At 45.9% G+C, this 13940-nt stretch overlaps 2 protein-coding genes across 3 annotated transcripts in view; one reads left to right on the top strand and one right to left on the bottom strand.

Moving 5' to 3' along the window:
* Positions 1–1491: 1491 nt before the first annotated feature.
* LOC6586558 (neurobeachin-like protein 1) overlaps positions 1492–13940 on the top strand; it is a 34913-nt gene continuing 22464 nt past the window's right edge. The window contains exons 1-17 of one of the 2 annotated variants that reach the window (XM_015160408.3): positions 1492–1846; positions 2100–2453; positions 2520–2706; positions 2781–2869; positions 3390–3497; positions 3647–3796; positions 3868–4137; positions 4196–4518; positions 4580–4787; positions 4845–5462; positions 5517–6785; positions 6842–7448; positions 7511–7743; positions 7807–8097; positions 8159–8495; positions 8559–8746; positions 13510–13817. In XM_015160408.3, the coding sequence (XP_015015894.2) occupies positions 1796–1846; positions 2100–2453; positions 2520–2706; positions 2781–2869; positions 3390–3497; positions 3647–3796; positions 3868–4137; positions 4196–4518; positions 4580–4787; positions 4845–5462; positions 5517–6785; positions 6842–7448; positions 7511–7743; positions 7807–8097; positions 8159–8495; positions 8559–8746; positions 13510–13817 (5591 nt within the window). In that variant the 5' untranslated portion in view covers positions 1492–1795. The remainder of the gene's footprint in view (positions 1847–2099; positions 2454–2519; positions 2707–2780; positions 2870–3389; positions 3498–3646; positions 3797–3867; positions 4138–4195; positions 4519–4579; positions 4788–4844; positions 5463–5516; positions 6786–6841; positions 7449–7510; positions 7744–7806; positions 8098–8158; positions 8496–8558; positions 8747–13509; positions 13818–13940) is intronic. The other variant, XM_002012133.4, reaches the window with a different exon arrangement.
* On the bottom strand, positions 8897–12591 carry LOC6586862 (extensin). The gene is made up of 2 exons (XM_044010086.1): positions 12377–12591; positions 8897–11315 (listed from the first exon to the last, which is right to left on the bottom strand). The coding sequence occupies exons 1-2, from the start codon at positions 12416–12418 to the stop codon at positions 9042–9044; spliced, it is 2316 nt and encodes a 771-aa protein (XP_043866021.1). The 5' UTR covers positions 12419–12591; the 3' UTR covers positions 8897–9041.

Raw genomic sequence — 13940 nt, 5'->3', positions numbered from 1 at the left:
GAACAGCATGGAAAGGATACTGATCGAAAGCACTGTTAGTTGAGGAAAAACAGTATGACGAGTAGTGGGAGAATGCTGTACGTAAGCAGTGTTACTTTAATTGGTACAAATACAATAACAACAAAAACCACTTGAAGAGAGATTTAAGATGAAGTACTATATATACCTATATACCTAAAACAAAAAAAAAAAAAAAAAAAGAAAAGGCAAATTATAATACTTATACACAATACATATACACAAAGAATAAAAATATTTACTTGAATTATTTTTCTATTCGCAACAATCGATACCAAAAAGCAAAGCAAAATAAAAAATCTAAAAAAAAAAAATTTAACCAAAAAAAAAGTCACGCTGCATTTTCCTTATTTTCTTTTTAGATATTTGCTAAATTTAAAGATTAAGCAGCAGTTTAGTTTCAAATAACAACTAATTAAATATATACAAAAAGCAGCCTAAGTATATTTAAAACGAAATTTTATTTTAATTTACGAAAAAAATATCTATAATAATAACAATTGTTATCCTTCTAATCTTAATGCGGATAAAAACTCACAGCTTTAACTAACGGAAACAGAGGCATAAGATTTTTCTTCTACATATTAATTTTTATTAAGATTATATGATTATATATATACATATATATATATATGGATACATATATATGGATAATGATATTTATAGGATATTAAAAACAAAGAAAGAAAATGGTTCAAGCTATTCAATTACAACTTTTAAATATATATACTTATGCATTAAACCAGAAAATCATAATAATTTAGAACTAAATATAATGTTTCCTTTTTTATATTAACAATGAAAAACCAAACCCAAAATGCAAGCAAAAAAAAAAAAACCTAATCGTAATATTTCTAAAAATACAAAATAAAACCAGTGCGAATACTCTCAAAACACGTTGCCTAGGAAAATAGATGCATTTGCAACGGTACTTGCACCTATTGCGAATAATCTATCAAAGATAAGCAAAGATACACACTCACTCACACACACCACCACACATAGTTTGTCAACAAGATATTTGCATGAACGATAAAAAAAGATAAACAAAGCGCAACTACTAGCTAATATCATGTAAAAAATTAAATAAAAACAAACAAATGCTACTAGAATTGAAAACAAAAAGCGAAACAAAAATCTCGAAATAAATACGCATTTAGCAGCCTACAAACAAATGCATTTTTAAATTTTCAAAAAAGTTTCCTGTTGCAGCATTAAGAAAACAGAAAATAGCCAGAAAACAAAAAGCGTAAAACTATCTAGGAGGAAACACTTCGCAAAAGTACATAACGGCGATTGGTGCAATATCAATTTGTGATAGCGTTATAATAAATTATTGCATTGCATACGAACAGGCGTCCCACATATTTTCAAATGGCTCACCTCCGTTAGCGGCATTTTGCAGCACTCAACATAAGCATATCGATAGCCGCCATAATAAGTCGATTAATCGCATTACAGCTGGCAACTCTAGAACAGCTGCTTATCAGCTGTGGCTTGCAGCACTCGCCGTGCAATGGAAAAAATTACTATTTGACAAATGTTTGTTATTTTATAAAAGTGTTTGAAGCCAAAGTGCGCTCTCCTTACTATTAGCACAAAAAATAAGAAATTTCTGCTGTATTTAAGCAAGTGCAGTGGCTAATTTGTTTTTAACTATTCTTATTGCTGTTGCTGGTCTCTGACTCTTCTTCTTCTCGTAGTAAACAATTTTTTTGTTGAAGCCGCTGATTGGAAAATAGTAACAAATGGTTTTTCAAAGCTGAACCGCACAAAAATGGACAACAAAAAGGATATTTACAACCTGTGGGTGCAATACACAACCAAGGTAAGCAAAGGGAGGATTCTGATTGGAATTAGCAGGCGGCTTTTGTTTTGTTGTTCCGTTGCTGCAGGCGGGGAAGGTGACGTGTTTTTTTCGCCTATATTTCTTTTTGCGAATTCGCTTGCATTAATCACCGCAGAAAGTGACCGCGCCTTAATGGCCATGGACAAACAGATATCTATTTTGCATGATTATATAATCACAGTCAGACTTAACTCTTGGCCCTTGCTTACACTCTTGCCACATTTTCCTGCAGAATGACGAAACATATTTTCGTGAGTTTGTGGCACGCTTTGTGGACATTTGGCGCAGTCAATTGCAACTGGACTTTCAGTCTGAGCACTGTCCGCTGTGGCACGAGGTGCGGCCAGACAATGGACCACATCTTGGTCGGCTGCCCGACGAGCTGCTGCCCGCCATTGGCAAGTTCATCATCGTAGCGAGGGATAAGTGCGACACGGATAATCTCGATGAGCAGGGCATCGAACAGGTGGCCATACTGATTGACTGTCTGGTTATAGTTTGCCGGCATTTTGACAATATATTGGCCATAATTAAGTACGAGTACAAGCCCAATCTAATCGCCATACTTACAAAGGTGTTTGCCCAGGTAAGCGCACAACTAACTGAAACTGTTGCAAGATAAAACAGTTTTGTTTCTGTATTTTCTACTTAGCAAATGGAGCAGCCGCGCTCTTCGCTGGCAATGAGTCACCTGTTCCGCAGTTTTTCATCATTTCTGGAGGTCATGTACGATCCTTATCTAACTTGGCGCAGTTTTCTGCGCAACCAATTGGCAGATTATAGCCGATTGCCCTACAAGCCGCATGCGGTGCACGTAGAAATCGTGCCCTTTATCTATGGTATGTTATTGTGGCCCGTTTATCTCAGTTGTTATTGGTATTTATGTATACTTCGTTTTTGTTTTGCCTTACAGATTGCTTTCAGAACGAATCGCTGCTGAAGTTTGCCGACATCGGAGAGAGTCTGCTGCATGTGCTAGGAGCCATTATCAGCGGCTCTCAGGTACAGCGTACAGAACTGAAGTTCTGTCACGGAATTAATCTATAAACCATCTAAATTAATTTTGTTATCTATTTACGATTGTCTTTAATTGAGCACACAAATTGTAGCCCGTCTGCACATTGGCCCACTCAAATATCATTTCGCTGCTTCGTAATTTTCATTCGAAATTGTCTTCTTGTTAATTATGCTATAGCGAGCTGTAAAATTGTTATTATATATTTATTTTGTTACTTACTATCTTTAATGACCTATATATTCTTTCCTTTCTGTTCAATCTGTTACTACATTCATGTGTTTCATAAAAAAACTGTAAATTGTCTAAGTTTCCTGTAAATGATATTGAACCTATTTAAATTAATATTTATTTATAACATTTGTTGCATTCTGCACTCCGTCTTTAGATATTTCCTTTTCTATTCACTGCTTTATTCAAAATTTCATTTCGTTTTTCATATTGTTGACGTTTGTTGAATAAGAAAATCTTTAAAAATATTCTATACCATTGTGTGTGTGCGTGCAGAAAACTCTAAACTCGAATTCAACATCTAGAAATATTACTAACGCTCTAATTACTACAAACGCCCATCGATCGGGTGATGGGCTGCTTCTAAACTGTGATAATAATTTGGTGAGTGGTTAAAAACGCTTTTATCATCTGTATCTCTATCTCCCCCTACCCTGCCCCACTCTCTCTCTCTCTCTCTGTCTCTCTGTCTCTCATCCCCCTGTATGTGCTCTGTATGTTGTTTTGGATATTTAATCTCTCGTTTACTGCAGCGAAATGGCATGCGAGCAATATGCCCAGCAACTGTTTCCATCATCATGCGCATCCTGCAGCAGTGGGAGAGCGCGAGCAGCCTGCGCCATGTAGCCCTCAATTGTTACGCTTTGATGGTCATTGTACTTCAAAAATCTAGTCCAGAAGAAGTAAGTTGTTGCTATACGTTGCCATATAGCGCAATAATATCTCTCGCTAACTCTCCTTATCTCTTTTGCAGCGCCAAATAGATCTAGTTACATTAATCCAACTCTATTGTGATGCACTGCAGCAGCTGTTGGCGACGACGCACTTTGCCAGCGGCGCTGCCAGCTTTGATATAACCAGCGACACCGACAGCGATGTGGCTATTGATATGACGGCACTCTCCGCGAGTGTGGCTGCTGTGCAGCTCTTTTTGAATAGGGACGCACGTGGCGGCGATGTCAGCGAGGCCATTGGCGAGACAAATCTGCTGGAACTGCTTATAGGTTTGCCACAAAGTATTCGGGTGAGTCTATAGCTATGACTGAATGGCAAGCAATTCATTAGCTTTTTCTCTTCCTTAGCCTTGGCACATATCCCATACACCCACATTGAGCAGCACGATGGATGCGTTGGCTGCCTTGACACAGAGTTCGCCACGTTGTGCAGAGCAGCTGCGTCTGGCTGGACGCATTGAACGCCTCTTTGGCAGCATGCGTGAATTTGAAGCACCCTCTATTGCGCTCCTGGATGCTTGCTTCAATCTGGGCTACAATGCGGAGCAGCGTCTGCTGGTGTTGCCGGAGGTCATGCTGCAGCTGCTGCAATGGCTGCCTGATCTTCAGGAGGAGGAGCAGCTGCATGTCAGCGTGCTGCTGCTCAAGGGCTGCACGGATAACTACGGCACGTGAGTGACAACGAAACAGAATTCCACATATGTCCACTCTATCCATATCTGCAATCCCCAGTAAAACTGTTGCTTGTGGCAGTCGCGTGGTCAAAGCTGCTTGCGTTTGCTTGCTGCGCAGCGAACTGCTCGCCGAGAGCTGCGCCCAGAATCTGATCAAGCTGATCGAGGAGCTGAGCAAGCTGAGCATTGTGCCCGTGGAGCTAAAGTGCATATTTGCCCTGCTGCGACAGGGCACAAAGTTTGCACAGTACAAGCAGCTGCAACAGGTGAGCAAGATTCGAAATAATAGATCAAAATGGAAAACTTACTTAAGTGCCTTCTAGACCGTCGTCATGATTGCGCTGCAGAGCCTGCGCGGCAACAACTGCTGCTCACAATATTTCGCCATTGAACAGCCAGCGGATGGCATCTTAGTGCCGGACATCAAGAACTGGACACTCTCTGGATCGTATGGCTTCATTTTTCACATGCTCGTGCGTTTCAATCCACTCAGTCAGCCGGAGTCGAATGCAAGGCGCATGCTGCTCACCTTGCACACGGCCAGCGGCTGTGGGTTTGAGGTCTTCGTGCAGCCCAACGGCAACGTGGTGGTGGCTGCCTTAACGCGTCGCGAATACTTGACCACAGCTACAGCCACCAAAACGTTGCTGAATGGACAATGGCATTACCTAACGGTGGCCATAACGCCGCCGAAGCGTCCCTTCTCCTACAGCCAGATCAATATCTATGTAGACTTTGTGCAGAAGCTGAGCGCCACGCTGAAAGTGCAGGCTGTGAATGAACCCTTTACCATGTGCGGTGTCGGCGCCGTGCTGGGTCCACCACCCAAGCAGAGTGAGGTGGCCAAGAGTGGATCAATGCCACGCTCCTCCTCACAGGAGAGTGGATCGGCCTACAAAGGCATGCTGCCCAGTCTGCTGGAGCGCACGTTGTCAGCGAATGTAAGCCTCTGAACTCTTAACAACTAGCATTGTAATCTATCGATCCCTTTGCAGGTTTCCAACTACTTTACTCTACCGTTGCGCACCCAAACTGCCTTTGATCCCAATGTGAAGAACTTTCCCATTGGCATGCAGGATACGGTGTTTGGCGAGCAGGTTTGCCTGCAGGGCCAGCTGGGTGGCGTGCTGCTAGCAGAGCCCACAACGAGCCTGAAGACCATATTCGATGCTGGCATAAACTTCAGCTCGATCTTCTCACAGGACAACGATCTGCTGGAGCTGAATTCACGATTTGTGTTTTGCTATGCGCCTGGTGCTGTTTGGCATGGCAGCTGCCAGGATCTGATACCAGGTGGCAAATATCCAGGCCGAATAAGTGCGCAGTACTGCAAGACAATCAAGATACAGGATACGATCAACAGCATCGGAGGCATCAATGCCATATTGCCCATGCTGCATCGCTTGATTAAAGAACAAGACGCGGACGTTTCCATTGGGAGTACGAACGAAGAAGCGGCTCCAACACCAACAACCCCTTCGCTAAGGACGCCCACAGCCGAGGAGTTTACGGACTGGGAAATGCTGTCGTCCAATATGTACACTGAATGGAAGATGATTCAACATCCCTTGGCCAGTCTGCTCTGCCTGCTGCGCTATCTCACCCACGAGCATGAGAACAATCAGCAGCAGCTGCTGAATAGCGACTGCCTGGCCATCATAGGCACCATGCTCCAGCGCTGTCCTCCCCAGTTCTTCGATGTGAATGCCTTAATGGCTACGCATCTGCTCATGGAATCCCTGCAGGCACACAAATCCACGCCAGCCGGCAATGCCCAGCTACTGGATGCGCTGTACGAGCAAATTGTCTTCGACTTTGCCATTTGGTCGCGTCTGCAGTTCCAGATAACACTCGGTCACGCCCAATATTTGAGTGCGATGATCAAGAATGACCGGAAATACTTTCGACGACGCTATGGCGTTCAGTTCATGTTAGACGTAGTGCGTCAGTATTACAGTACACCGGATAACATCTCCACCGATGATGCGCGCACAATTCGGGCCACGCTCTTCGGCATTGTTCGCTTCTATTTGCAAAAGGATGTGAACATCAAGGAGGTGAATGCTATAATTGCCTTCCTGGCCTCGGTGCGACAGGAGCTTGTGCTGGTCGAGCTGCTCGAGATGTTGACGTTGTATGTGCGCGGCAAGAACTGCAAGGATCAGATGGTGCTGCTGCTGCACGAGCCCCAAAGCGCAAATCTCATCTATAATTTCTTCGTGGACAAGAGCTACAGCAGCGAGGTCCAAGAGGCGGCCATACGAGTAAGTGCATCCGTCTTTGATGGAATTTCTCTTTTAATGTCTCTCCCCTTTTGCAGTTCCTTGGCGCCTTGCTGGCGACTTCGCGTGTGCATCAGAAGTATAAGCAGGTGTTGCGCCTATACGATTCGAACAGCGAGCAGAGCATGTTTCCTGGATTCTTTTCGTTTATAACGCCCATGTCGCTGAGCTCCACGATATTATTTTACCTTGTGGACGAAATGCTGGGCGCCCAGCCGGACTATGGCGGGCTCATGTTTGTCGTCTACCATGTGAGCAGCTGTGATCTGCAGGTGAAGCTGGAAATTGCCAAGCGGCTGCTGCAAACGACGTTTGTCAAGCAGCAATCGACGTTGGCAATAGCCAAGCAAACCGGCTGGCAGGAGTCCATTGCTCGCCTGCTCATTCGAAAGCCCATCACGAGCATTCCGCCGGTTGAGGAGCGTCGTCGCAGCTTTGGCATCAATATGGATGTGTTGCTGGAAGACAATTCCAGTTTCCTGGCGCAAGCTGATCTGATTACATTCTCGGATCAGGAGATTGGACTGGCCCAACTGCAGCAGCAGCAACACTCGCAGGACGAGCAGAGCGACAGTGGACTGATTCTCAATGAGATTCAAGCGAGCGTCTCCGAGGCAGCCACTGTGATAGAGAGCGAGATTAAGGGTAAGTGCAGCAGAAGCGCTCATCTAATGCAGTTTACTAAATCGTACTTTGTTTGCTTCTAGAACTCGCGGAATCTGTCTCTGGCGCTGTCGTCGAGAACGTGAATAGCGTCTTCTCGGTAATACGCCAGACCACGCACGACATTCAGGACACATTCGAGTCGCTCACGCTGGGCAGCTCCACGGAAACCACGGAGAATACGCCCAGTGTTTCGTTGCAGCGCGAGGAGTCTTTGAGCTCCGAAAGCTCCACACAATCGCCGCATGGACCAGCCAAAAAGAGCGACTCCATGGAGGTTGGTATTCCTATATTTAACATGGCATGGCTATGGCATTATCTAATATTTCTCCCATTCCAGAGCACCTCTGGCTTTGACTTTATGGCCGAGGGCGATGTGGACAGCGAGGAGCAGCTGGTTTATTTGGTTTCAAACACGTTATTCAACGTTTTCTGGCGCGGCATTGGCAACGATCATCCGCAGTGCTGGCAGGAGCGCGGTCAGGTGCTCGGCTGCATTAATTTGCTGGCATTAAACAATGAGCTAATCACCTCGCACTTGTCGTTGCGCCTGCGCATCTTGGAAATGGCAGTGCAAGCTTCGCTATTCGATCTCTCGGAGCATGGCAGTCAAACGCACATCAATCAGGAGGTGGATTACCTTGATCCGAATTCAAACTTTCTCTGTTTAATCTTTGAATTTGTATGTTTAGAACGCCTCAAATATTCTGCGCATGGTCTATGAGCTGGTGGTGCTTGGCTCCAATGAGGATGAGTCCAAGAAGTGCTCCACCAAGCTGTTGGATGGCGTGCTCGCTCTACTCGATGCCCTGATGATATTCCAGCAGGGCTCCTCGGATGATTGGTCGGATATGATTCGCTTGTATCTGGGTCTGTTGCTCAAATGCTCGCATCATCCGAATCCTGGTATTGTAGCCATGGCCACAGCCAAATTGCATGCCATACTTCAAAGTCGCTCCACAGAGGATCCTGCCGAGCTTTCCTATCTGCTCTACAGCATCAACCGAGCACTCGATAATGCTATTGAAGGTGACTACAGGATGAAATCATGTTTTATAGCTATGCTACATCTGCTCTCATTACGTTTTCCAGTTGGCAATCCGGAGGAGTATTCGTTCTTGATGCCTGTAATGAAGGCGCTGCTGGAGAAATGCCGCTCCGCCTTCAACTTGGACACCACTCTGCCTGATCTTCCATCCACGTCCTCCGGTCCAGTATTCTTCAATGACTTTCAAATGTACAGCACAAGCAAAAAGTGGCGCAACTTTATGGAACGCATGGTAAGTAGCTGATTTTCGACATGTATATGAAGTAGCAGTAGTTTAGACAAAGGGTAAACAAATAAACCTAGCCTTACCTGGCTGTAATTATAAATTGGCTGACATTTTGATAAAGCCTTGCCCCACGTTTTTCCAATGTTATTCAAGACAATTCGATTCTTTTCTTTTTTTCCGTTTTATTTAATTTAAATTTGTCTTAAACTATTTCTAAATCTAGCTCCAAGCTCCAAAGTAGTCTTACGTGTTCCGTTGCGATGATAGTACTATCTCGTAGTCCCCACATATAAGTCTCCTGTTAATATAGTTTGTGATTTTTTGGCAAGTTCTGACGTAGCGCGAGGAGCTTTCTCTCCATTTCGCGATCGCTCTGGGGAGTCTTGAAGAGCGTCGTATCGAAGATGCCTTTGGTGGTGCGCCTTGGCGTCGCATTGCGCTCCGTGCCGCCGTTCAAGACCGGAGTGGTGCCACCACCTCGCAGCTGAGTGGGTCGCGTTGGCCTCGCACCACGCCCCACCGTGAACTGTTGATAGGTGGGCGGCGCAATTGTGCCGTCGTAATAGCTCTGCGAGCGAGACTTCTCGATGGTAACCACCGTCGAGGTGGCCTCGGTGCTGGGATTACGACTGCGGAAGCGGGAAGTGCCGCGACCTCTGCTGCGCGTTGGTGGTGTGCTTGTAACCACCGTGGGTATGAAGCCATTGCTGGAAGTGGGGCGGACACGCATGGGACTCCAGGGTGCCGAGGTGGTTGTCGTTGTTGTGGTTGGGCTTATCGAGGGCGTTACATAGCTGACATACTTTCGCTTCTGCTCCACATGGCGAGAGCCATGAGCAGCTGTATCTAAATCTGTATCCCTCGCATGGACATGGGCATCAGCATCGTAAGCCTCCTGCAGCTCCGGCACATCCAGCGTATGTTTTTTAGAAACCGTCGCCAAGGCGGGGCGACGCTTGCGCTTGCGACTCTTTGTTGGCGTACGAGAGCTGCCTGCGGTATGGGTATCATCCGAGGGCACCTCGTTGGGCGTATTTTCGGGTAGTATGGGCGGATAGGATTCCTGCTCGTCTTTGTTTGATGCCTCAAAGGGTATGGGATCGTAGATGGGCACTTCGTAACTGGATTTGGGAAAATCAAAGCTGGGAAATTTGTGATTGGGCGTGAGAGGCAACTCCTCTGAGGGTGGTGCATAGTTCTCCTGCGGATAGTTCTGGGCGGGTTGATGGGTATCCGGTTGGGAATAGCTGGGCGCATGATCTAATGATAGTGGCGGCGGCTCCGCATAGTGAGTGTCTTGTGGTGGTTGGTAATCGTGAGCAGGCGAGGGCCCAGGCTGATAGCCGAGATTAGGAGGCGATGGAGCGGGTGGAAGATAGCTGTCATGAGATGAGGTTGGTGGAAGATAGCTATCGTGGGATGATGTTGGAGGATGATAGCTCTGACTAGGTGGCTGATAGCTATCATGAGAGGAAGCAGGTGGGTGATAGCTATGATCTGGCGATGGACCTGGTGGTTGATAGCTGTCATGGGAAGAGCTTGGTGGTTGATAGCTGTCATGGGAAGAGCTTGGTGGTTGATAGCTATGCCCAGGTGCAGGAGCTGGAGGCTGATAACTATCGTGCGATGATGGTGGCGCGTCATAGCTATGACCAGGAGCAGGAGCTGGAGGCTGATAACTATTGTGAGACGATGGTGGTGGCTCGTAGCTATGACCAGGCGATGGCTTTGCATAGTTGTGTTCGTATTGTGGCTCATTGGCCTGGTAGGAGGTGGATATCTCGTAGGCGGGCGGTGAGTAGGAGATCTCAAAGTTGGTGTTATGTGCTGGGGGTTTGGATGGGGGCTCTGCAAAGCTGTGATGGTAGCCGGAATTCGGTATCTTGTGCTCGTAAATGGAGTAGGAGTCAGGAGCAGGTAGGGAGGCTGAATGCTTATAGCTGGACACAGCGGGCGCTCCGTATTTAGTTGATGGTGGATGTGCCGGAGCAGGCGGCGGTTCGTAATGATGTGACACAAAGGAGCTAGGGGAATCAAAGCTCTGGTGTTGCGGTGGCACGCCATACTTCTGATGGGGCTTGTGGTCGTAGGAGCTCAGCGAGGGTGGAGGAGATTCATGGCTGTCGGCAATGCTGTACTCGAGACTGGGAAACTTGTGGGCGCCATACAGATCCGGTTCCCCATGGCTATACAGATCCAGATCCATGGACTGTGCCTCGTAGCTGGAAGCGGGTATCTGGAAGTCGGCCCCATCGAATTTCAAGTGCTGAAAATCATCCAGCGAGAAACCAGGCAACTCGTGATGCGTCGGAAAGGAGGGCGTGTGCTTGTAGTAGTTAATCGGAGGCTCCGCCGGATAGCTGGGCGGTCCGTATTTAGTCTTGGGTCCCTTATTGCGTCTTCGATGCTTGCTGCGTTTGCTGTGCGGTGGATGTCGGCGATAGCGTATGAGTTTCTCAGCAATTGGTAGCAACTCGGTGCTGTTGGTGCTGCTGCTGCTGCTGTTGTTGTTTCCGAGTTGAGTTAGAGCTGTGGCATTGCTCGGACTGTGCTCGCCCAGCGCCAAAGGCAGCAGCTGTAAGAGAAGTCAATGTTTAACGATTTATGTTAACTTTCTCCCAACCATTTTTCTATTTGCCAACAACTTGGCAGAGATGTTTGTCAACCTTTAACTTTTAACCCGCGCTCTATGACGCATTATTGCTCAGTGCTTCTGTAGCTTCCGCGAAAGCACGTAACGTAATCACGTGCCTCTTTCTCTCTGGCTGCACCCTACTCTCTCGCTCCACCATATCCCATCCCATAATTGGCTGCCATCGATTGCCGGCTGGCTGCGTGGCATGCAACAACGCTTGCAACACGCAACAAGCAACAGCAACCGTTTGTTTCGTTGAGCATTGAACCTCAACACCGTCACCAAATTCAGGTTCAGTTGGCATCGTAATCCGTTTTGCCATGCTTTTGTTTTTTGTTTTGCTTACAGTTTTACAGACAGACAATGGAGTCTACACGGATTAGCCTAACCGGCGCAATGCACTCGAAAAGTTACGACGGAAGGGGAGCGGTAGTTGGGGGACTTGCTTTGCCTGAATTTCTCTTGATACCTGATCGAGTACATCCTTTGCTCGGGAGACTAACATTTAATGCACGGAAAGGCTTTCATTTAAGACTGAGACTTGGAGATATTAGTTCACAGTTCACCCTATTCTAATGTAGACTTCTTGCAACTCATTAGGTATTCACTTTATAACTTTTCTCCATTTATTTTGAGTGCAGCTTCTTAAATCTCTACTAAATGCTTTTAATGGAAAAATCTAGAACTCGGAAAACTTCTTTCTTGAGAGGAAGGCAAGAAAATGAACAATTTGTACATTTACTTGAAGTAGTTGATGAGATTCTTAGAATCTACAATATTCCTAAAGCTTCCCGTTTAAAATATGTGCCTCACAAATTCCATTAGAATACAATATTTCTGAATTTATAATAGATCTCTCCCTCTTTCAAGATCTCAGCCAACTTGAGATGCTGTTGCAGCTCGTTTAAAGCCAAGCTACTTGCCATATGGCTGGCAGATTCTCATTATCTCATTATTCACTTAGAGTTCTTTGCATCTTCTCTCGATGTTCGAGCACTTACGAGGCACAGATAAAGTAGATAACGCCACATTGGTTTGCACATTTGAGTTGAGGCAAGCAGCAACAACTTTCATTGGAGGCAAACAGTTGGGATGGTCTGCAGATGTTGTTTATGTATATATATATGATATTTTATTGGAGCTTGATTCGCGTAAATGCTTTAGCGCGCGCACCCGTTCACGACTCGTCGGACTTTCTTTCGGCAACTGAGCGAGCTGCAAGAAAGTGGGCTGGTTTTGTTAGCTATTGCTGCAGAGTCAGAGTCAGAGTCAGAGACAGCCTACGGTGGGGAGACGTCGCCAGCAGCTGGAACCAGTCGAAAAGACAAAGCGTTTGCCATTAAAGCACCCACCAGTGCAGCACCCGGCTCACGGCGCATCGCCCTGGAACCATCGGGGCTGCCCTCGAGCCAAGTGGGCTTGTAAGACCCATTATGTAAAGAATACCCAAAATGCGGATGTTTCTCTGATTTTATAATTTTCCTTTTGTTTCTATTGGCTAACAACAAAATAAATTTGTTGAATTCGGGTAAAACTTGTTTTTGGCCAGTGCCATGGGCCAAACTGCATTCGAGTTGCACGAGCCAACGGCGCTTCCTCGAGCTGCTGCAGCACCATCTGCATCCACATTGAACTTGAACCTGACCGGACGTGTCGTGCCCGTCTCGTAATACCCGTTCCGAATCGCTCTGCATCTGAAGCTGTGCGCGGCGAATGAATGAAAGCGAAAACAAGCTGGTTTGCTGTGTGGCTACGGTTGATCAACTGCCTCGATACCCTGTAAAAATAGCTGTATAGAGACATAAGTTTTTTAATTGTCTTAAATGTTTTATATAAATTAGTTGATCAGCTTGAAATGCTCTGTTTTGTTATTGTGTGTATTATGAGTTTACCTCCCCAACCTCACATTCTCATTTACAGGGTATGACTGATCAATGTTTAATCTCGAATTTTCTGATAAAAGCGTGTATAACACAGTTATTTATTAGTTTTATGCAGATTACTTTTCAGTGTATAATATACAGGATATTACTGATCCACGTTTAGTGTCACATAAAACCTCACTTATGTTAGCTATCAAATTTTGTGATATGTTAACCGACGACTGTGCTTACCTATAATTACATATCCGCAGGTAAAGCCACTCTACGATCGCTACCAACGCGAGATCGAGCTGCATCTGTGGGAGCCAATCAATCGCTTCTGGGCGGAGTGCTATGAGGCGTGCAAGGCGGCATCGAAGCAGCGGGCCAGCTTCCAGGCAACGAATCGCCGGGTGTTCCAGCAGAAGATCTACATGCCGTGGAAGGTGCGACAGGTGGAGGAGATGCAGCGCTTGCAAAATGCTGCACTGCAGCACAAAACGAACGACAGTCACATACGGAAGAAATGGAAGACCGCCAAGCGTTTCTTGTACGGCCCTAGGGGACCGTGGTTTACCGGGTAAGTAAACAACCGTCTCATATAATTCATTATGAAAGCGCATTTAATTAAGGCGACAATTGCAAATGGGGCGTGCGCCAACATAAATGATTACATACGAACACTTAATCATCATCATATATG

This window comes from Drosophila mojavensis, unplaced genomic scaffold, assembly GCF_018153725.1.
Source record: "Drosophila mojavensis isolate 15081-1352.22 unplaced genomic scaffold, ASM1815372v1 contig_74, whole genome shotgun sequence".
Taxonomy (NCBI): domain Eukaryota; kingdom Metazoa; phylum Arthropoda; class Insecta; order Diptera; family Drosophilidae; genus Drosophila; species Drosophila mojavensis.
The sequence above is the reverse complement of the archived record's forward strand: the minus strand, read 5'-3'. Positions and strand labels throughout refer to the sequence as shown.